General features: G+C 43.7%; 1 protein-coding gene and 1 long non-coding RNA gene across 2 annotated transcripts in view; both read right to left on the bottom strand.

Annotated features, from left to right (window-relative positions):
* mnat1 (MNAT1 component of CDK activating kinase) overlaps positions 1 to 22,542 on the bottom strand; it is a 149,725-nt gene extending 127,183 nt beyond the window's left edge. The window contains exon 1 of the mRNA XM_067991906.1: positions 22,391 to 22,542. Coding sequence (XP_067848007.1) covers positions 22,391 to 22,479 — 89 coding nt within the window. The 5' untranslated portion in view covers positions 22,480 to 22,542. The remainder of the gene's footprint in view (positions 1 to 22,390) is intronic.
* Positions 13,500 to 22,379, bottom strand: LOC137326620 (uncharacterized). Its single transcript, XR_010964235.1, has 2 exons — positions 22,023 to 22,379; positions 13,500 to 15,307 (listed from the first exon to the last, which is right to left on the bottom strand). It is a non-coding gene; the product is annotated as an uncharacterized lncRNA (long non-coding RNA).
* Positions 22,543 to 22,994: the final 452 nt, after the last annotated feature.

The raw sequence follows: 22,994 nt of genomic DNA, 5'->3' as shown, positions 1-22,994 counted from the left end.
GCTTTCCCTAATCAATCCACACTTATCCAAGTGACTGTTAATTCTGTCCCGGATTATCGTTTCTAAAAGTTTCCCAACCACCGAGGTTAAACAGACTGGCCTGTAGTTGTTGGGTTTATCCTTACACCCTTTTGTGAACTAGGGTGTAACATTTGCAGTTCTCTAGTCCTCTAGCACCACCCCCATATCTAAGGATATTTGGAAGATTATGGCCAGCACCCTTACTTCCCTCAGCAACCTAGGATGCATTCCATCTGGTGACTTAACTACTTTAAGTACAGCTAGCCTTTCTAGTACCTCCTCTTTTATCAACTGTTAGACCATCCAGTATCTCAATTACATCTTCTTTCTTGATAAAGACAGATGCAAAGTACTCATTTAGTACCTTGGCCATGCCCTCTGCCTCCATGAGTAGATCTCCTTTTTGATCCCTAATCGGCCCTACCCCTCCTCTTTTGGGTTCCCTTTTCTGTTGGTCAACAGCCTATTTTCATACTCTCTCTTTGCCCCTCTTATTTCCTTTTTCGCTTCCCCTCTGAACTTTCTATATTCAGCCTGGTTCTCACTTGTGTTATCAACCTGACATCTGACATAGGCCCCTTTTCTCTGCTTCATCTTACTCTCTCTTTTGTCATCCAGGGAGCTCTGGCTTTATTTGCCCTACCTTTCTCCCTCGTGGGAATGTACCCAGACTGTACCCGAATCATCTCCTTAAAGGCCGCCCGTTGATCAATTACAGTTTTGCCTGCCAATCTTAGATTCCAATTTACCCGGGCCAGATTTGTTCCCATCCCATTGAAATTGGCCCTCCCCAATTGAGTATTTTTACTTTAGAGTGGTCCATGTCCTTTTCCATAGCTATTCTAAACCTTACCATACTATGATCGCTGTTCCCTAAATGTTGCCCCACTGACGCTTTCTCCACTTGGCCTGCCTCATTCCCCAGAACCAAATCCAGCAATGCCTCCTTCCGCGTTGGGCCGGAAACATACTGGTCAAGAAAGTTCTCCTGAACACACTTCAGAAATTCCTCTCTCTCTTTGCCCCTTATATTACTATTGCAGTCTATATTAGGATAGTTGAAGTCCCCCTTTATCACTACTCTATAGCTTTTGCACCTCTATAATTTCCCTGCAAATTTGCTCCTCTATATCCTTCCCACTAGTTGGTGGCCTATAGAATACTCCCATTAGTGTAATGGCAGCTCTATTGTTTCTGAATCCAGGGAATTTTGGAGTAACTTTGCAACAACAAGATCAACATGCAAATGCTGCCTATCTTGCTGTTGTAGGAAATTCTGCACTGATATCTCCAAACGATTAACTACACTCACACAAAATTGCCAACGAACTGATGGAATGTTACAATGTGATCATTCAGTCTATGAATAAGTAAATCACAAAATATTTTGGGGGGCGGGGGAAGAGAGGACAGCAGAAAGGGAGTCAGAATCTTTTTACATGTATATTGGGAAGGGGGGCGGGGGGCAAAGATAATAAAACACAAAACTTAGAATTTTCTTAGACAACAGTAACGTGAAGCTTGTGGTGTGCTTGTTTATGTTACTTTCCTTGATTCTGGCCAACATTCATTGCCAAGTAACGTAACAGCAAGTTTAAAAGCCTAACAAGTAATTTCAACAATTTATTTCTAGGATAGCTAATATCTAATTTCCAAATGTTTCATAATCAATTCTGACTTGTCATTATTTCCTTTTAAAACAAAAGTACAAATTATTTACAATGATAAAGAGAATTTAGAATTAATGGAGAGAGTGACCTATCTAGCTGATTTGAATGATACTGTTTACAGCTGTAACTGGGGTTTGATTTCCCAGTCAATTTGGGGCAAGTGTTACCATTTTCAAAATAACTAATAAGTGGGAAGAGAAACAAAAAAAATCACACTGTGCCAGTTCTATTTCTCATCTGGTTTCAGAACATACCTTTGATTTCGTAATGGGTACATGACACGTCTAATTGTAATTTATGAAATTGTCCAGATCTTGTGATGTTGATCATGAATAAATCAATCAAAAACTGTGTTGGGGGCAGATAGGGAAAGTGGGCTCAAAAACAACCAATAGTCTCGAAGTAATTTTAATACAGGTTAATAGATATCTGCAATGCTGCAATTCAATTGAAAGGCAAATGCCATCATATCCAAAAATACAATGTTCAATTTATGTTTCATTGAATTGTTCCTTTGTAATTCACTTACAAGTATGCTATTCATTATAAAGTCACACACATACCAATTCACTAACTATTAGTTCCTGAAGTGGAAATATACTTGAAAGTATATTAGATTGTGTGACAGGGTTGAAATCACCACTCTTTTCCCACACTAGATTACAAGAGAATTGAATGACTGGTAATATATTACATGAAATTCCAACGGAAAATAAAATGACCTCCATAGAGTGGTGCTCCAGGTTGTACAAATCCATAATCCGATCCTGAACTTAGACATGGAATAAACCTGGACATCCAAAGACAAAAAATGGAATTTGGACTCCAATAGTCCTTTTCCAGTACCAATTTAAGTAAACGCAGCAAAGTTTTCACACTTTGTTGGGTCAAGGTACATTACAGGTACTTGAAGTCAGGTACATTGAAGATCTTGCACAGTGTCACATTGATTTTTGACACAACAATCTTTTATAAAAAGCAAAAGAATAGTTAAAGGAATAGTGAAGCCAATGAAGGACAAAGAAGGAAATCTTTTTTGTGGAGGCAGAGGGCCTAACTGAGGTACTGAATGGTGAAGACAGATGCAAAGTACTCAAAGAGAATGAAGTTAATGTCGCAGTAGAGGAAGAGAGAGTAGAGGTATTGGAGATGATAAAAAGATAGAAAGGAGGTGCTAAGTAGGTTGGCATCACTCAAGATCAGTGACATCACTCATTGTCCAAATGGGATGCATCCTAGGTTGCTGAGAGAAGCAAGGATGGAGATAGCAGAAGCTCTGACCACTATCCTTGAATCCTCCTTGGATATGGGAGTGGTGCCAGAATACTGGAGCATTGCAAATGTTGCACCCCCATTCAAAAAAGGGGAGGGGGATAAACCTGACATCTACAGGTCAGTCTAACATCAGTGGTGGGAAAACTAGAGACCACTGTCAAGGACAAAATGAATTCTCACTTGGAGAAGCATGCGTTAATAAGGGAGAGCCAGCACAGATTTGTTAAAGGCAAATAGTGTCTGACTAACGTGATTGAGTTCTTTGATGAAGTAAGGCGTTGCCCGTTTAAGACGGAAATGAGGAGGAATTTCTTCTCCCAGAGGGTCGTGAATCTTTGGAATTCTTTACCCCAAAAAGCTGTGGAGGCGGAGTCATTGAATACATTCAAGGCTAAGTTAGACAAATTTTTGATCAGCAAGGGAGTCAAAGGATGTGGGGAAAAGGCGGGAAAGTGGAGTTGAGGTAAAAATCAGATCAGCCATGATCTCATTGAATGGCGGAGCAGGCTCAAGGGCCAAATGGCCTACTCCTGCTCCTATCTCTTATGGTCTTATGGTCTATCATTGAGGGCTGATGAAGGTAGTGCAGTAGATGTTGTATATATGGACTTTCAAATGGCATTTGAAAAAGTACCACATAAGAGACATATTCGAAAAATAGAAGCACATGGGATTAAAGGGACGGTGGTAACTTGGGTACGTAATTGGCTAAGGGATAGGAGGCAGAGAGTAGTGGTGAACAGATGTTTTTCTGACTGGACTGAAGTACATAGTGGGATCCCCCAGAGATCGGTATTAGGACCACTGCTTTTCTTGTTATATATAAAAAGACCTGGACTTGGATATAGGGAGTACAATTTTGAAGTTTGCAGATGATACAAAACTTGGCAATGAAGTAAATAGTGAGGAGGACAGTAGCAGACTTCAGAAGGACATAGACACACTTGTGAAATGGGCAGACACGTGGCAGATGCAATTTAATGCAGTTAAGTGTGAAGTGATGCACTTTGGGAGAAACAATATGGAGATGCATTATAATCTAAATGGTACTATTTTGAGGGGGTGCAAGAACAGAGGGACCTAGGGGTGCATATTCACAAATCTTTGATGGTGACAGGGCAAGTTGATAAGGCAGTTGAGAAAGTGTATGGGATTTTGGCTTTGTATATAGGGGCATTGAATACAAAAACAAGGAAGTCATGCTAAATCTTTACAAATCACTGGTTAGGCCTCAGCTAGAGTATTGTGTACAATTCTGGGCCCTATACGTTAGGATGGATGTCAAGGCCCTGTAGAGGGTACAGAGGAGGTTTACCAGAATGATACCAGGGATGAGGGACTTCAGTTATGTGCAGACATGGGAGAAGCTGGGATTGTTCTCCTTAGAGCAGAGAAGGTTAAGGGGAGACCTGATAGAGATATTCAAAATAATGAGTTGTTTTGACAGAGCAAAGAGGGAGAAAAACTGTTTCCTCTGGCAAGTGGGTCGGTAACCAGAGGTCATTGATTTAAAATAATTGGCAATAGAAATAATGGGGAAATGAGAATTTTTCTCAAAAGAGGTTGTTAAAATCTGGAAAACACAACTTGAAAGGGTGGTGGAAGCAGATTCCATAGGAAATTTCAATTAAAAGGCAATTGGACATTTTTTTTTAAAATTCGCTCATGGGATGTGGGCGTCGCTGGCGAGGCTAGTATTTATTGGCCATCCCTAATTGCCCGTGAGAAGGTGGTGGTGAGCCGCCTTCTTGAACTGCTGCAGTCCATGTGGTGAAGGTTCTCCCACAGTGTTGTTAGGAAGGGAGTTCCAGGATTTTGACCCTGCGACGATGAAGGAACGGCGATATATTTCCAAGTCGGGATGGTGTGTGACTTGGAGGGGAACGTGCAGGTGGTGTTGTTCCCATGTGCCTGCTACCCTTGTCCTTCTAGTTGGTAGAGGTCACGGGTTTTGGAGGTGCTGTCGAAGAAGCCATGGCGGGTTGCTGCAGTGCATCCTGTGGATGGTACACACTGCAGCCACTGTGCGCCGGTGGTGAAGGAAGTGAATGTTTAGGGTGGTGGATGGGATGTCAATCAAGCGGGCTGCTTTGTCCTGGATGGTGTCGAGCTTCTTGAGTGTTGTTGGAGCTGCACTCATCCAGGCAAGTGGAGAGTATTCCATCACACTCCTGACTTGTGCCTTGTAGGGTGGAAAGGCTTTGGGGAGTCAGGAGGCGAGTCACTCGCCGCAGAACACCCAGCCTCTGACCTGCTCTTGTAGCCACAGTATTTATATGGCTGGTCCAGTTAAGTTTCTGGTCAATAGTGACCCCCAGGATGTTGATGGTGGGGGAATTCGGCAATGGTAATGCCGTTGAATGTCAAGGGGAGGTGGTTAGACTCTCTCTTATTGGAGATAGTCATTGCCCGGCACTTGTCTGGCGCGAATGTTACTTGCCACTTATCAGCCCAAGCCTGGATGTTGTCCAGGTCTTGCTGCATGCGGGCACGGACTACTTCATTATTTGAGGGGTTGCGAATGGAACTGAACACTGTGCAATCATCAGTGAACATCCCCATTTCTGACCTTATGATGGAGGGAAGGTCATTGATGAAGCAGCTGAAGATGGTTGGGCCTGGAACACTGCCTTGAGGAACTCCTGCAACAATGTCCTGAGGCTGAGATGATTGGCCTTGAACAATCACTACCATCTTCCTTTGTGGTAGGTATGACTCCAGCCATTGGAGAGTTTTCCCCGTGATTCCCATTGACTTCAATTTTACTAGGGCTCCTTGGTGCCACACTCGGTCAAATGCTGACTTGATGTCAAGAGCAGTCACTCTCACCTCACCTCTGGAATTCAGCTCTTTTGTCCATGTTTGGACCAAGGCTGTAATGAGGTCTGGGGCCGAGTGGTCCTGGCGAAACCCAAACTGAGCATCAGTGAGCAAGTTATTGGTGAATAAGTGCCGCTTGATAGCACTGTCAACGTCACCTTCCATCACTTTGCTGATGATTGAGAGTAAGCTGATGGGGCGGTAATTGGCCGGATTGGATTTGTCCTGCTTTTTGTGGACAGGACAAATCCAATCCGGCAATTTTCCACATGGTCAGGTAGATGCCAGTGTTGTAGCTGTACGGGCACAATTTGGCTAGAGGCACGGCTAGTTCTGGAGCACAAGTCTTCAGCACTACAGCCAGGATGTTGTCGGGGCCCATAGCCTTTGCTGTATCCAGTGCACTCAGCCGTTTCTTGATATCACGTGGAGTGAATCGAATTGGCTGAAGACTGGCTTCTGTGACGGTGGGGATATCGGGAGGAGGCCGAGATGGATCATCCACTCGGCACTTCTGGCTGAAGATGGTTGCAAAAGCTTCAGCCTGGTCTTTTGCACTCACGTGCTGGACTCCGCCATCATTGAGTATGGAGATGTTTACAGAGCCTCCGCCTCCAGTTAGTTGTTTCATTGTCCACCACCATTCACAACTGAATGTGGCAGGACTGCAGAGCTTTGATCTGATCCGTTGGTTGTGGAATCATTTAGCTCTGTCTATAGCATGTTGCTTCTGCTGTTTAGCATGCATGTAGTCCTGAGTTGTGGCTTCACCAGGTTGGCACCTCATTTTTAGGTACGCCTGGTGCTGCTCTTGGCATGCTCTTCTACACTCCTCATTGAACCAGGCTTGATCCCCTGACTTGTTGGTAATGGTAGAGTGAGGAATATGCTGGGCCATGAGGTTACAGATTGTGCTGGAATACAATTCTGCTGTTGCAGGTGGCCCACAGCAGCTCACGGATGCCCAGTTTTGAGCTGCTAGATCTGTTCTGAATCTATCCCATTTCGCACGGTGTCCTCAGTGCGAAGACGGGACTTCATCTCCACGAGGACTGTGCGGCAGTCACTCCTAGCAATACTGTCATGGACAGATGCATCTGCGAAAGGTGGATTGGTGAGGACGAGGTCAAGTAGGTTTTTCCCTCGTGTTGGTTCGCTCACCACCTGCCGCAGGCCCAATCTGGCAGCTATGTCCTACAGGACTCTGAAGTCCCCCAACCAGAGTACATTCTGGGCCCTAGCTACCCTCAGTGCTTCCTCCAAGTGGTGCTCAACATGAAGGAGGACTGATTCTTCAGCTGAGGAAGGATGGTAGGTGGTAATCAGCAGGAGGTTTCCTTGCCCATGTTTGACCTGATGCAGTGAGATTTCATGGGGTCCGGGGTCAATGTTGAGGACTCCCAGGGCCACTCCCTCCTGACTGTATATCACTGTACCGCCACCTCTGGTGGGTCTGTCCTGCCGGTGGGACAGGACATACCCGGGGATGGTGATGGAAGAGTCTGGGACGTGGCTGAAAGGTATGATTCTGTGAGTATAGCTATATCAGGCTGTTGCTTGACTCGTCTATGAGACAGCTCTCCCAATTTTGGCACAAGTCCCCAGATGTTCGTGAGGAGGACTTTGCAGGGTCAACTGGGCTTGGTTTGCCTTTGTCGTGTCCTGTGCCTAATGGTCCCATGCCGGGTGGTCTGTCCGGTTTTATTCTTATTATGACTTTCTTTAGCGAGATTTTACAACTGAGTAGCGTGCTAGGGCATTTCAGAGGGCAATTCAGAATCAACCACATTGCTCTGGGTCTGGAGTCACATATAGGCCAGACCTGGTAAGGATGGCAGGTTTCCTTCCCTAAAGGACATTAGTGAACCAGATGGGTTTTTACGACAATCCAGTAGTTTCATGGCCACCATTACCGATACTAGTATTTTTTAATTCCAGATTTTATTTAATTAATTGAATTTAAATTCCCCAGCTGCCATGGCGGGATTTGAACTCATGACTCTGGATTATTAGTCCAGGCCTCTGGATTCCTAGTCCAGTAACATAACCTATGCTACCGTATCCCTCATGTACTTGAAGAGGACTCATTTGCAGCATTATGGGGGAAAAGCTGGGGTGTGGGACTAAATTGGTCAGCTCTTTTAAAGAGCCGGTACAGGCATGACGAGCCAAATGGCCTCCTTCTGTGCTGTATGATTCCTCAGTAGTTTGCTTTAAGTCAAGCAAGGATGCTGGGTCGGGGCTCAATGGGTACTGGATGAGGTGAGGATTGGACAGCATCCATTTCCCAGCAGTACCCGGGTGTAGTAGAGAAGAGGCCTTCCTGGCATTCATTGAAGCAAAAATCTGGACAGGCAAATCAGGGTTCAAAAGGACTTGCAGAAAGGAGGCCCACACCTTCAGGTATTTGCCAAGCTCCAAGTGCAAGCTGGAGGGATTTATAAATGAGGATGAGCTTTTGAAATCAACATGCTAGAGGATGAGAAGCCAGTAGAGGTCGGCAAGGACTGGGATGATAGGTGTATACAGCTTCCTTGTCCATATTAGGATACAAAGTCTCAAACTGAAATATGAATATATGAAAATACAAATCAGTGTCTTTAAATCCACCAACTCATTAAGTTCAACACCACTTGGAACAAAATGAATGTACTTTTAACAAAATGTGATGACTAAGATTCAAATTCTGGGTAAACTCAAAATTACAGGTTGCTGATCTTGCAGAGCCTTTCTACCTAGTCATGATCATATTTGCATAGCAACAGAATTCAACAAGTCAGAATAACCCCCAACGTAGCTAATTGGCTACCAACTCTTCTCCTGTTTGGCATCAACACAAAAAAAGGTTAAACACACCCAAATTACTTCCCAGCTGCCGTGGCGGGATTTGAACTCATGACTCTAGTTCCTGGCTTGCTAGAACCAGTTTCTAAAAACAGCTAAATTACCAGTCCAAAAGTAGTTGGATGCTTTCACAATGTAATACTTAGTCAGTGTTTTCAGTCAAAAGAACTGGACAGAATATTAATCAAGAAATAAGAGGAGCTTGTAACAAAGGTAATGCAATAATCGTGGGGGACTTCAATCTTCATATAAACTGGGCAAATAAAATTGACAACAGTAGTTTGGAGGATGAGTTCATGGAATGCATTCGAGACAGTTTCCTAGAACAATACGTTGTGGAACCAACCAGGGAACAGGCTATTTTAGATCTGGTCTTGTGTAATGAGACAGGGTTAATTAGTAATCTCATTGTAAGGGATCCTCTGGGGAAGAGTGACCATAATATGATAGAATTTCACATTAAGTTCAAGCGCAACGTACTTAAGTCCGAAGCTAGAGTCTTAAACTTAAACAAAGCCAATTACATAGGTATGAGGAGCATGTTGGTTAAAGTTGATTGGGAAATTAGATTAAAAGATATGATGGTAGATAAGCAATGAAGAACATTTAAAGAAATATTTCATAATTCTCAATGAATATACATTCCATTGAGGAATAAAAGCTCCACTGGAAAAATTATCCATCCATGGCTAACGAAAGAAGTTAAGTATAGTATTAGATTAAAAGAGGCTTATAATGTTGCCAAGAACAGTAGTAATCCTGAGGATTGGGAGAGTTTTAGAAACCTGCAAAGGATGAGCAAAAAATTAATAAAGAGGGAGAAAATAGAATATGAGAGTAAACTAGCAAGAAATATAAAAACAGATTGTAAGTGCTTTTACAAACATGTAAGAAGGAACAGAGTAGCGAAAGTAAACGTGGGTCCCTTAGAGGCTGAGGCAGGAGAAATTATAATGGGGAATAAGGAAATGGTAGAGACGTTAAACAAATATTTTGTATCTGCCTTCACAGTAGAGGACACAAAAAACATACCAGAAATAATGGGGAACCAATCTAACAAGAGTGAGGAACTTCAAGTAATTAACATTAGTAAAGGGAAAGTACTGGAGAAGTTGATGGGACTAAAAGTCGACAAATCCCCTGGGCCTGATGGCCTACAGCCTAGGGTTCTAAAAGAGGTGGCTGCAGAAATAGTGGATGCATTGGTTGTGATCTTCCAAAATTCCCTAGATTCTAGAACGATCCCAGTGGATTGGAAGGTAGCAAATGTAGCACTGCTATTCAAGAAAGGAGGGAAGAGGGAAAATAGGCCAGTTAGCCTGACATCAGTGGTTGGGAAAATATTGGAATCCATTATTAAGGACATGCTAACAGGACACTTAGAAAATCATAATATGATTAGGCAAAGTCAACATGGTTTTATTAAAGGGAAATCGTGTTTGACAAATCTACTGGAGTTTTTTTTTGAGGATATAACTAGCAGCGTAAATAATGGGGAAATCAGTGAATATAGTATATTTGGATTTTCAAAAAGCTTTTGATAAGGTGCCACACAAAAGGTTGTTATACAAGATAAGGGCTCATGGGGTTGGGGGTAATATATTAGCATGGATCAAGGATTGGTTAATAGACAGAAAACAGAAAGTAGGAATAAATGGGTCATTTTCAGGTTGGCAGGCTGTAACTAATGGAGTACCGCAAGGATCAGTGCTTGGGCTGCAATCTATATTAATGACTTAGATGAAGGGACCAAGTGTAATGTATCCAAGTTTGCTGACTATATAAAGTTAGGTGGGAAAGTAAGCTGTGAGAACACAAAGAATCTGCAGAGATATAGACAGGTTAAGTGTGTGGGCAAGAATGTGGCAGATGTGGAGTATAATGTGGGGAAATATGAGGTTATTCACTTTGGTAAGAATAGAAAAATAGAATTTTTTTTTTTTTTTTAAACGGTGTTGAGAGAGATTTGGGTACCCTTGTACACGAATCACAAAGTTAACATGCAGGTACAGCAAGCAATTAGGAAGGCAAATGGTATTTTGGCCTTTATTGCAAGGTGGTTGGAGTACAAGAGTAAGGAAGTCTTGCTGCAATTGTACAGGCTTTGGTGAGACCACACCTGGAGGGCTTAACAGGGTAGATGCTGAGAGGCAGTTTCCCCAGCTGGAGAGTCTAGAAGTAGAGGACATAGTCTCAGGATAAGGGGTCAGCCATTTAGGACTGAGACAAGGAGAAATTTCTTCACTCAGAGGGTTGTCAATCTTTGGAATTCTGTACCCCAGAGGGCTGTGGATGCTCAGTCGTTGAGTATATTCAAGACTATGATCGATAGATTTTTGGACTCGAGGGAATCAAGGGATATGAGGATCAGGTGGGAAAGTGGAGTTGAGGTCAAAGATCATCCATGATCTTATTGAATGGCGGAGCAGGCTCGAGGGGCCGTATGACCTATTCCTGCTCCTATTTCTTATGTTCTGGCATAGTAATTTGTTGAGCTGAAATGAACTGTACTTCTTGGAAATGTTAAAGCTATAGAAAGTTAACCTAATCATGGAATCCAGGGACGACCTCTCCTGATTGGGCTCAAATTCTTTGGTGTAAGAGATGCTAAAATAAAGCTTAGCACATCTTCAAACAAATGAACTTGTCTAATTAGGTTCCCACTGCAATAGTTTAAAATAAACTATTTATTATTTGAGTTTCAATTTTCAATTCTTTTTCTAGATTTTGCATAAGCTTTAACCTCAAAAAGAGAGCAGATAATTGTATTGGGACTGTGAAGAATAAAAAGATTACAATGCATTCAAAAAAACTGAACAATAACTCATTGATTTTGTACTCAACCAACCATTATGGGAACCATATACAGAGTGGTTCAGTTTTTATTCTATCGTAGCTCAGTGATGTGGTTCCAGTAGCATTAAAATGTTTTAATTTTTATTATAAGAGCACTTAACAAAACAAAAAAAGGGAAGAAAAAGAAACAAACTGAGGGTAAAGACCAAAGAGGGATGTGGCCAGACAAATCGATTTTGGCAGAGAATTTCAGAGATGGGGCACAACAACTGAAAGAACTGCCCACCAAAGGTGGAGTGGAAAAAGCAGGGAACTAGCAGTAATCCAATGTCAATTACATGGAAATTACAACACTCGAGCAGCAATCCTAATCCCATGTGTCTGCCCTGCTCCCATATCACCTTTCCTTCAACCACCTATGTAACCTATTCTTAGACGTTGACATGGTCCATGCTTCATCACTAACAACCTCACAATCCTAAACAGTTTCTTCTGCTTTCTGTCCTAAATCTGTTATATTTAATTTTATATCTATGTTCACTCTTTCTAGACCACTCAATGACTGGAAAGAATCTGTTTCTATCTACCCTGTCCCATCCCATCATAATTTTAAACACCTCTATCAAATTACCCTTTTATCTTTTTGGTTAATGAAAACTCCCCAAATTTTACCAAGACTTTCTTAGTATTTGTATTTCCTCATAACAACAACAACTTCCATTTATATAGCGCCTTTAACATAGTAAAACGTCTCAAGATGCTTCACAGGAGCATTATCAGACAAAATTTGACACTGAGCCACATGGTGAGATATTAGGACAGCTTGGTCAGAGATAGGTTTTAAGGAGTGTCTTAAAAGGAGGAGAGAGAGGTAGAGAGGTGGAGAGGTTTAGGGATGGAATTCCAGAGTTTAGGGCCTAGGCAGCTGAAGGCACGGACGCCAATGGTGGAACGATTAACATATGCAGATGAGCAAGTGGCCAAAATTGGAGGATACAGAAGTCTCGGAGGGTTGTCACTGCAATCCTTTTTCTTTCATCCACTTATCCAATCTAATCTTGAATGTTGACCATTTCTGCTTCAACCACTAACCCTGAAAGTATATTCTATAGCCTCACAACCCTTGAGTATCATGTACAGTTTTGTACACCCCATGATTGGAAGGATATAAAAGCAATGGAAAAGGTGCAGCATAGGTTGACTAGGATATTACCAAAGAGGAAGGGTTTAGTTAGGACGAGAGATTTGAGAAATTAGGGTTTTTTTTAAACTGGAGCTGAGAAGGTTGAGGGGTCACCTGATAGAGGTCAAGATAAAGCAGGGTTACGATGGGGTAAATAGTGATAAGATTGTTTTCACTGGAGACAGTAATGAGTGCACAAATTTAAGACAATCACAAAAACAGATTTGGGGAAGGGTGGTGGGGGGGGTTTAGAAAAAAAAAAATTTTTGAGGGTGCTTAGAACATGGAATGCTCTGCCACAAATCTTCCATAAATACTTTTAGAAGGGAATTAAAATAGTTGCTTGGGGAAAAGGGAATATTAGAGGCTGTGGAGAGCAAGCAGGAGATTGGGATTAAATTGGACAATTCACATCAAGAAAAATGCCAGCACAAAATTGATGGGCTGAATGGTCTGTTTCTGTGCTGTAACATTCCATCATTCAATTTAGGTAGGATGTGCCTCCTGCAAAACACTTCATCCTCAAGTCTGCTTACCCCCAATACACAAAGATTCCTAAACAGTATGCACTGACAAGATGTTTCAACATAAGGCTTCCCAATAGCTCAAATCGGTAAATGCACCGTGATGCTGTACTGAGATACTCAAACCAGGAAAGACTCAGTTTTGATCACTGATCTATGCTGAGTAAGCCAATCTCAGCAGGAGCAACATTGACCCCTACAATGTAAGGAGAGACAGGAAAAAAAAATCAATACATCAAGCAGTAATCCTAATCCTGGTTTAGTCATCTGTGTTAGGAACTCAGTGTGCAAGAGAAAGGGAGGAACAGGATTGGGCTAAGTAAGCCATGATGTTCCTATGACCAAAAGGTACACCAAAATTCACTGTTCAAGGGCACATATGAAGAATATTTATTTAAGCAAGATAGCAAATGGTTATCACCCATGACATTTTACATCACCATGATAATTTGAAGTTGTTTTTGCACTTAAAAAACTGAATTATCTAATCACGAATTACACAATATAATTTTTAAAAACCTGTTCTCAGGGTGTGGGTAACAAGGCCACATTTACTGCCCATCCCAAGTTGCCCTGAGAAGGTGACGGTGGGTCTTCTCCTTGAACCGCTGCTGCCCTTGTGCTGAAGGTGCTCTCACAGTGGTGTACGTGGAGAATTCCAGGATTCTGGCCCAGCGACGACAAAGGAAGTAATATATTGTCTAAGTCAGGATGGGGTGTGACTTGGAGATGATGGTATTCTCATAACATTGCTACTCTTGCCCTTCTCACTGGTAGAGGTTGCAGGAGAGGGAAGTGTTGTTGAAATTACTCTGATGAGTTGCTGCAGTCCATCCTATACATCAAACATACTGCAGCCACAGTGCACTGGTGATGGTGGTGGATATTGAGTCCAGTGACAGAGGTACCGATCAAGTGAGCCGCTCTATCCTGGAGGGTATCTAACTTCTTGAAATTTGTTGCGGCTACACTCATCCAGGCAAATGGTCAGTATTCCACCATACTCTTGTCTTGTAGATAATGGAGAGGCTTTGAGGGGTTTGGAAGTGAGCCACTTGTTACAGAGTATCCAACTTCTGCCCTGGTCCTGTAGCTATGTTGTGGATACGGCTAGTGCAGTTTAATGTTTATTCCCAAGAAGTTGATGATGCAGGACTTGGCAACAATAGTGCCGTTGAAGGTCAGGGGAGGTGGCTCTTTAAGATAGTCATTACCTGGCACTCATGTGGTGCAAATGTTACTAGCCACTTGTTGGCTCAAGTTTGAATGTTGTCCAAGTCCTGCTGTAGACTAGCATGGGCTGCTTCATGATCTAAATGAGTTATGAATGGACCTGAACACTGTGGAACTATAATGGAGGGAAGATCATTGATGAAGCAGCTAAAGATGGTTGAGCCAAGGACACTTCCACGAGGAACTCCAGCAGCAACATTCTGGGGCTGCGATTATTGTCCTCCAGCAATAACAGCCATCTTCCTTGCATCAGATATGACTCCAGCCACTGAAGTCTTCCCTACGACGCCCAATGACCTCAGTTTTGCTAGAGATGCTTGGTGCTATACTCAATTAAATGCTGCCTTTATGTCAAATGCAGATATTCTCGTCTCTCCTAAGGCATCCAGCTCTTGTGTCCACATCTGGATCAAGAATGAGATGAAGTCAGGAGTCATTTGGTTCCACAAAACCCAAACTCTACATCAGTAAGTAGGTTATTGGTGAGTAGATGTCACTTGATGGCACTATTGATGACTGCTTCCATCACTTTTCCTGATGATTGGGTAAAGGGGGTAATTGGCAGTTTTAGATTTTTTCCTTTTTCTTTGTGGTTAGGATATACCTGGGCAATCTTCCACTTTATCGAGCAAATGCCAGTATCATAGTTGCACTGGAACAGATCTTCAGCATTACAACTAGGATGCTGTCAGGACCCGTAACCTTTGCTATGTCCAATACACGCAGCCATTTAAAATGTCATGTGAAATGAACCAAACTGGGTGGACACTGGTGTCTACGATGGTAGGAACCCAGGCACATTTGGCTGAAGATGCTTGCCAACACTTCACCCTCTTCTCTTGCACTCAGCTGGGCTCTGCCATGCTTGAGGATGGAGATGTTCATGGAGCCTCCTCCTCCTGTTAGTTTGTCCACTGCCATTCTGAACTGAAGTACTAGGGCTAGAGATAATACAGCAATGAGGGAATTTAGTATGAAAAAAAGTGAATTATCAGATTGTCTGAATTAAGCAGCTCTGGATTGTGAGTCGACTGTGCAGCATTCAGCAGAAGAGATGGAAAATAAAATGCAGTGTCAATGTAACTATTAGGAATCTTACACCACCAGGTTATAGTCCAACAAATTTATTTTAAAATCACAAGCTTTCGGAGATTATCCCCTTCGTCAGATGAATGAGTGAAAAGGTTCTCAAATCGCATATCTTATACTATGTTGGGACAGCATCACACCAATCAAAAGGTGTCATTGTTATTCAAACAGGCCAGTCACGGAGAACAGCACGTCCCAGTACACTGGATATACATTGTGTCGATTACACAGGCAGGCAGAAAGAAACTCAAAATGGCAGAGAGAGAGAGAGAATATTAAAAAACATATAATTTTTTCCCCCTTTTTGCTGGTGGGGTTACGTGTAGCGTGACATGAACCCAAGATCCCGGTTGAGGCCGTCCTCATGGGTGCGGAACTTGGCTATCAACTTCTGCTCGACGATTTTGCGTTGTCGTGTGTCTCGAAGGCCGCCTTGGAGAACGCTTACCCGAAGATCGGTGGCTGAATGTCCTTGACTGCTAAAGTGTTCCCCGACTGGGAGGGAACCCTCCTGTCTGGCAATTGTTGCGCGGTGTCCGTTCATCCGTTGTCGCAGTGTCTGCATGGTCTCGCCAATGTACCATGCTCCGGGGCATCCTTTCCTGCAACGTATGAGGTAGACAACGTTGGCCGAGTCACAGGAGTATGAACCATGTACCTGGTGGGTGGTGTCCTCTCGTGTGATGGTGGTATCCGTGTCGATGATCTGGCATGTCTTGCAGAGGTTGCCGTGGCAGGGTTGTGTGGTGTCGTGGACGCTGTTCTCCTGAAAACTGGGTAACTTGCTGCGAACGATGGTCTGTTTGAGGTTGGGTGGCTGTTTAAAGGCGAGCAGTGGAGGCGTGGGGGTGGCCTTAGCGAGGTGTTCGGCGTCATCGATGACATGTTGAAGGCTGCGGAGAACATGGTGTAGTTTCTCCGCTCCAGGGAAGTACTGGACGACGAAGGGTACTCTGTTGGTTGCGTCCCGTGTTTGTCTTCTGAGGAGGTCTATGCGATTCTTCGCTGTGGCCCGTCGGAACTGTCGATCGACAAGTCGAGCGTCATATCCCGTTCTTACGAGGGCGTCTTTCAGCGTCTGTAGGTGTCCATTCGCGTTCCTCCTCGTCTGAGCAGATCCTGTGTATTCGTAGGGCCTGTCCATAGGGGATGGCCTCTTTGACGTGGTTGGGGTGGAAGCTGGAAAAGTGGAGCATCGTGAGGTTGTCCGTGGGCTTGCGGTAGAGTGAGGTGCTGAGGTGCTCGTCTTTGATGGAGATTTGTGTGTCCAAGAAAGAAACCGATTCTGAGGAGTAGTCCATGGTGAGTTTGATGGTGGGATGGAACTTGTTGATGTTATCGTGTAGTCTCTTCAGTGATTCTTCGCCGTGGGTCCATAGGAAGAAAATGTCGTCGATGTATCTGGTGTATAGCGTTGGTTGGAGGTCCTGTGCAGTGAAGAAGTCGTGCTCGAACTTGTGCATGAAAATGTTGGCGTATTGGGGTGCGAATTTGGTCCCCATGGCTGTTCCGTGTGTTTGGGTAAAGAACTGGTTATCGAAGGTGAAGACATTGTGATCCAGGATGAAGCGGATGAGTTGTAGGATGGCGTCTGGAGATTGGCTGTTGTTGGTGTTGAGTACTGAGGCTGTTGCAGCGATGCCGTCATCGTGGGGGATACTGGTGTAGAGTGCCGAGACATCCATCGTGGTGAGAAGTGTTCCTGGTTCAACTGGTCTGTGGGTGCTGAGTTTTTGTAGGAAGTCTGTCGTGTCGCGACAGAAGCTGGGGGTTCCCTGTACGATGGGTTTCAGGATGCCCTCGACGTATCCAGAGGTTCTCACACAGGGTTCCGTTGCCTGATACGATAGGACGTCCGGGTGTGTTGGCTTTGTGTATCTTTGGGAGGCAGTAGAAGTCTCCCACGCGGGGAGTACGTGGGATGAGAGTGCGTAGGATGCTTTGAAGGTCTGGATCGAAGGTCTTGATCAGTTTGTTGAGCTGGTGGGTGTGTTCTTTGGTCGGATCTGCGGGTAACCGTCTGTAGTGTTCCTGGTTGTCCAGTTGTCGGTATGCTTCTTTGCAATAGTCCGTTCTGTTCTGTATGACAATGGCTCCTCCTTTGTCCGCTGGTTTGATGACGATGTTTCGGTTGGTCTTGAGAGCGTTGATGGCATTGCGTTGTGCTCGGGTGACATTCTGGACTGTCTTCTGAGTGCGCCTGATTAATCTGGCATTGACGCATTTCCTGACAGCTTGGGCATACATGTCAAGCTGAGGGTAGCGACCCTCCGGAGGAGTCCAGTTTGACTCTTTCCTCTTCGGTTGTTGTACCGCGGATCCCTCTGTCTGCTGTTCTGGATCATTGATTGTCTCATTGGGTTCGCTGTTGAAATCTTGGGGTTTGTGGTAGAATTCCCGGAGCCTCATTCTCCTGATGAATTCCTCTGTGTCCGCCGCGAGACCGATGCGGTCCATTTTGGTGGTGGGGCAGAAATTGAGCCCTCGGCTGAGAACCTCGATTTCGTCTGGTTTCAGGGTGTGGTCGGACAAATTGATGATAGACTTCCTTGTGGTTGTAACCGTGGTACGGGGGAGGCTTGGTTGATGCTGGTGGTGATGCCGAGTTTCTCAAGCTTCCTGCTCTTGGTTTTCATGTAGGCAGTGTAGTTCCGTTGCCTCGTCTGTTTGGCGGTATATCGTAGCTGGTCTGCTGTGTCCTGAGTACAGGTTGAGAGTATGGACTCTATCTTGGTTTCGAGGTTGCGGCGTCTGCTGTAGAGTTGGTGTACGAGATGGTTGCGGAGTGTGCGAGAAGTACGACGGCAGAGTCTCTCAGCGTAATCTGAGTTGTATGTGGACTTGAGTGGGTTCTTGATCTGTAGTCCTTCGTCGTCCAGTACTTCCCTGGAGCGGAGAAACTACACCATGTTCTCCGCAGCCTTCAACATGTCATCGATGACGACGAACACCTCGCTAAGGCCATCCCCACGCCTCCACTGCTCGCCTTTAAACAGCCACCCAACCTCAAACAGACCATCGTTCGCAGCAAGTTACCCAGTTTTCAGGAGAACAGCGTCCACGACACCACACAACCCTGCCACGGCAACCTCTGCAAGACATGCCAGATCATCGACACGGATACCACCATCACACGAGAGGACACCACCCACCAGGTACATGGTTCATACTCCTGTGACTCAGCCAACGTTGTCTACCTCATTCGTTGCAGGAAAGGATGCCCCGGAGCATGGTACATTGGCGAGACCATGCAGACACTGCGACAACGGATGAACGGACACCGCGCAACAATCGCCAGACAGGAGGGTTCCCTCCCAGTCGGGGAACACTTTAGCAGTCAAGGACATTCAGCCACCGATCTTCGGGTAAGCGTTCTCCAAGGCGGCCTTCGAGACACACGACAACGCAAAATCGTCGAGCAGAAGTTGATAGCCAAGTTCCGCACCCATGAGGACGGCCTCAACCGGGATCTTGGGTTCATGTCACGCTACACGTAACCCCACCAGCAAAAAGGGGGAAAAAATTATATGTTTTTTAATATTCTCTCTCTCTCTCTCTCTCTCTCTGCCATTTTGAGTTTCTTTCTGCCTGCCTGTGTAATCGACACAATGTATATCCAGTGTACTGGGACGTGCTGTTCTCCGTGACTGGCCTGTTTGAATAACAATGACACCTTTTGATTGGTGTGATGCTGTCCCAACATAGTATAAGATATGCGATTTGAGAACCTTTTCACTCATTCATCTGACGAAGGGGATAATCTCCGAAAGCTTGTGATTTTAAAATAAATTTGTTGGACTATAACCTGGTGTTGTAAGATTCCTTACATTTGTCTGCCCCATCTCCACATCAATATAACTGTTGTAGAAGAACTGAAAAATCTTGGAATGAGAAAAGGTCTCATATGAAGGGTTCAGGAGATGTTATATATAAGTATCAGCTGTGGCTCAGTTGGTAGCACTCTTGCCTCTGAGTCAGGAGATCGTGGGTTCAAGTCCCACTTCAGAGACTCGAGCACATAATCCAGGCTGATACTCCAATGCAGTTCTGAGGGTGTGCTGCACTATCAAAGAGGTGCCGTCTGTCAGATGAGAGGTTAAAGCGAGGCCCTTTCTGCTCTCTCAGGTGGACGTAAAAGATCCCATGGCACTATTTTGAACACGAATAGGGGGGGGGGGGGGGGGGGGGGGAGTTATCCCTGGTGTCCTGACCAATATTTATCCCTCAACCGACATCACTAAAACAGATTATAGAATCATAGAAATTACAACATGGAAACAGGCCCTTCGGTCCAACATGTCCATGTCGCCCAGTTTATACCACTAAGCTAGTCCCAATTGTCTGCACTTGGCCCATATCCCTCTATACCCATCTTACCCATGTAACTGTCCAAATGCTTTTTAAAAGACAAAATTGTACCCGCCTCTACTACTGCCTCTGGCAGCTCGTTCCAGACACTCACCACCCTTTGAGTTAAAAAATTGCCCCTCTGGACCCTTTTGTATCTCTCCCCTCTCACCTTATATCTATGCCCCCTCGTTATAGACTCCCCTACCTTTGGGAAAAGATTTTGACTATCTACCTTATCTATGCCCCTCATTATTTTATAGACTTCTATAAGATCACCCCTTAACCTCCTACTCTCCAGGGAAAAAAGTCCCAGTCTATCTAACCTCACCCTATAAGTCAAACCATCAAGTCCCGGTAGCATCCTAGTAAATCTTTTCTGCACTCTTTCTAGTTTAATAATATCCTTTCTATAATAGGGTGACCAGAACTGTACACAGTATTCCAAGTGTGGCCTTACTAATGTCTTGTACAACTTCAACAAGACATCCCAACTCCTGTATTCAATGTTCTGACCAATGAAACCAAGCATGCTGAATGCCTTCTTCACCACCCTATCCACCTGTAACTCCACCTTCAAGGAGCTATGAACCTGTACTCCTAATCTCTTTGTTCTATAACTCTCCCCAACGCCCTACCATTAACGGAGTAGGTCCTGGCCCGATTCGATCTACCAAAATGCATCACCTCACATTTATCTAAATTAAACTCCATCTGCCATTCATCGGCCCACTGGCCCAATTTATCAAGATCCCGTTGCAATCCTAGATAACCTTCTTCACTGTCCACAATGCCACCAACCTTGGTGTCATCTGCAAACTTACTAACCATGCCTCCTAAATTCTCATCCAAATCATTAATATAAATAACAAATAACAGCAGACCCAGCACCGATCCCTGAGGCACACCGCTGGACACAGGCCTCCAGTTTGAAAAACAACCCTCTACAACCACCCTCTGTCTTCTGTCATCAAGCCAATTTTGTATCCAATTGGCTACCTCACCTTGGATCCCGTGAGATTTAACCTTATGTAACGACCTACCATGCGGTACCTTGTCAAAGGCTTTGCTGAAGTCCATGTAGACCACGTCTACTGCACAGCCCTCAACTATCTTCTTGGTTACCTCTTCAAAAAACTCAATCAAATTCGTGATCATTATCTGGTCATTATCACCTTGCTGTTTGCGGGAACTTGCTGTGTGCAAAATGGCTGCCGTGTTTCCTACATTACAGCAGTGACTACACTTCAAAAGTACTTCACTGATTGTAAAGCACTTCGAGACATCCTGAGGTAGTGAAATTCCCCAAATAATTGCTAGTCTTTTTTTTATGAGAACTAAAATTATCTTAACATATATCAAAAGTTATCATTTACTGAAACCAGGAAATGTAAAATACCTAGATTATTAAAGCACTGATCCACAACAAAATACAATTACAAATTTAGTTCCCATAATCCATCAAGTCTAAAATTAAATATTAGACTAGACAACCAACTCACATGAACATTGTACAGACAATAATTGTTGCTTCTATTATTCTATTAGCATTTTGGTTAAATTAGCACATTTATAAGGAACTGCAGCCTAAAAATGTTTTAATTACTTAGGGGATAGTTTTTTTTTAATGCTTCACACAGGCAGATGCAGAATGAAATGCTCTCATCACTGCTTTTACAAAAACTTCAGCATGGCATGCTGGTGTAACATTTTGATTTCCTGCATCAACCATACTTGCAGACAACTTTATACAGAAGACTTATGCCTTCTGCAAACCCTAATTAAGACTATCATCCTAACTTGTTTCAATTAGTGGTCACTTACAAGAATTCAGCCATTTTTATACTGGCACTTTTTAAAGAAAGAACTTGCCAGTCTCCTGGAATCTGAACTAAATGCATCTGCAAACTAGTTCCCCCACTTTGTATTACTAAATTCGACTCTCATTAACCACACAACAAAATCAGAGACCCAGTATGTCCATGGTTCTAGAGTCAGCCACCAGAAGAGAACATAATTTAATAATGTAAACTCAAGTAACTTGCTGCTTTCCCAGAATTCAAACTGAACAGCTCCAGTATAAAATATGAAGCAGAAAATGCTGGCAATGCACAGCAGATAGATAAGTGTCCGTAAAGAGAAATACTGTGTTTGTATGAGCGGCTTCAGAATGGTCATTTAAATCCAAAAACCAATAAACCTGAAATTCTGAAAACTCACAATTAATTCTCCAACAGGTGAAATGAGGAGAGGGGCTAACTGTTCTTTTTGAAACGCTAACGGTATTACTGTGCATCTCCAGGTTTTATGTCACAATTCCATGTTTTCTTTACATTTCTTTAATTGTGTGTAGATCGGATTCGATTGTCATTTTCTACTTGTGTTAATTCAAGTTCTTGGCAGCCACACTCAATATGTTCTCCAAACCTCCAGCAAAGAAAGGGGGAAGAAAAGGTTATGGGCGACATTCAGAAATACTCCATCAAACTGTTTAGACTTAATTTTCTTTTTCAGAAAACACACCAAGCTTCCGTTCTAAAAGCCCCTTTGCGCCCCATGATTTCCTACGGTTATACTACATCACTCACAGCGTGTGTCCACACACATTCACCATCAGTATGAGCGAGGGGTTGCGGTATTTCGTGGTTTTACACCGAGGACATCCCTGATCATCCATCCTGCCAAGACCCTTGGAAACAGCACAGCAACCACAAAGCTCCGACTGCAACACTCGGCATTTCACAAACAGTCCGGCGATGATGAGCTGGCGGACTACAAATGCTAGGACACCAATGAGGCGCGAGCTGAGCCTTAGTCGGAAACAGAACTTGGCCCGGATGGAAAGTTGCCAGTGCTGTAATCCCCGTAAACTCCCAGGTGTTGAGTTACAATGTCATATATCAATTTCCTATTGAAAAAAAAATGCTCAAATATTTTTGTATCTATTCATTTCTCCAATTCAATTTAAATCTGCGGGTTTATAGTCATCATTTCATGTGTGTGTTTATTTTAACTTTGCAAAGGCCATCAGCTGAACAAATAGAAACATCTTATTGAATGCATCCGTGTTTGTACACCAGAAAAAGGTCTGTCCGGTACTGCGAGGCTTTTTTGAATACTCAATTAAAACAATTCAAATCCACTTTCTAACATTTGCACATTTCCTCCAGCTGTCCCAATTTATAATCACTT

This window comes from Heptranchias perlo, chromosome 10 (assembly GCF_035084215.1).
Source record: "Heptranchias perlo isolate sHepPer1 chromosome 10, sHepPer1.hap1, whole genome shotgun sequence".
NCBI classification, from domain to species: domain Eukaryota; kingdom Metazoa; phylum Chordata; class Chondrichthyes; order Hexanchiformes; family Hexanchidae; genus Heptranchias; species Heptranchias perlo.
This window is presented reverse-complemented; position numbering and strand designations above follow the sequence as displayed.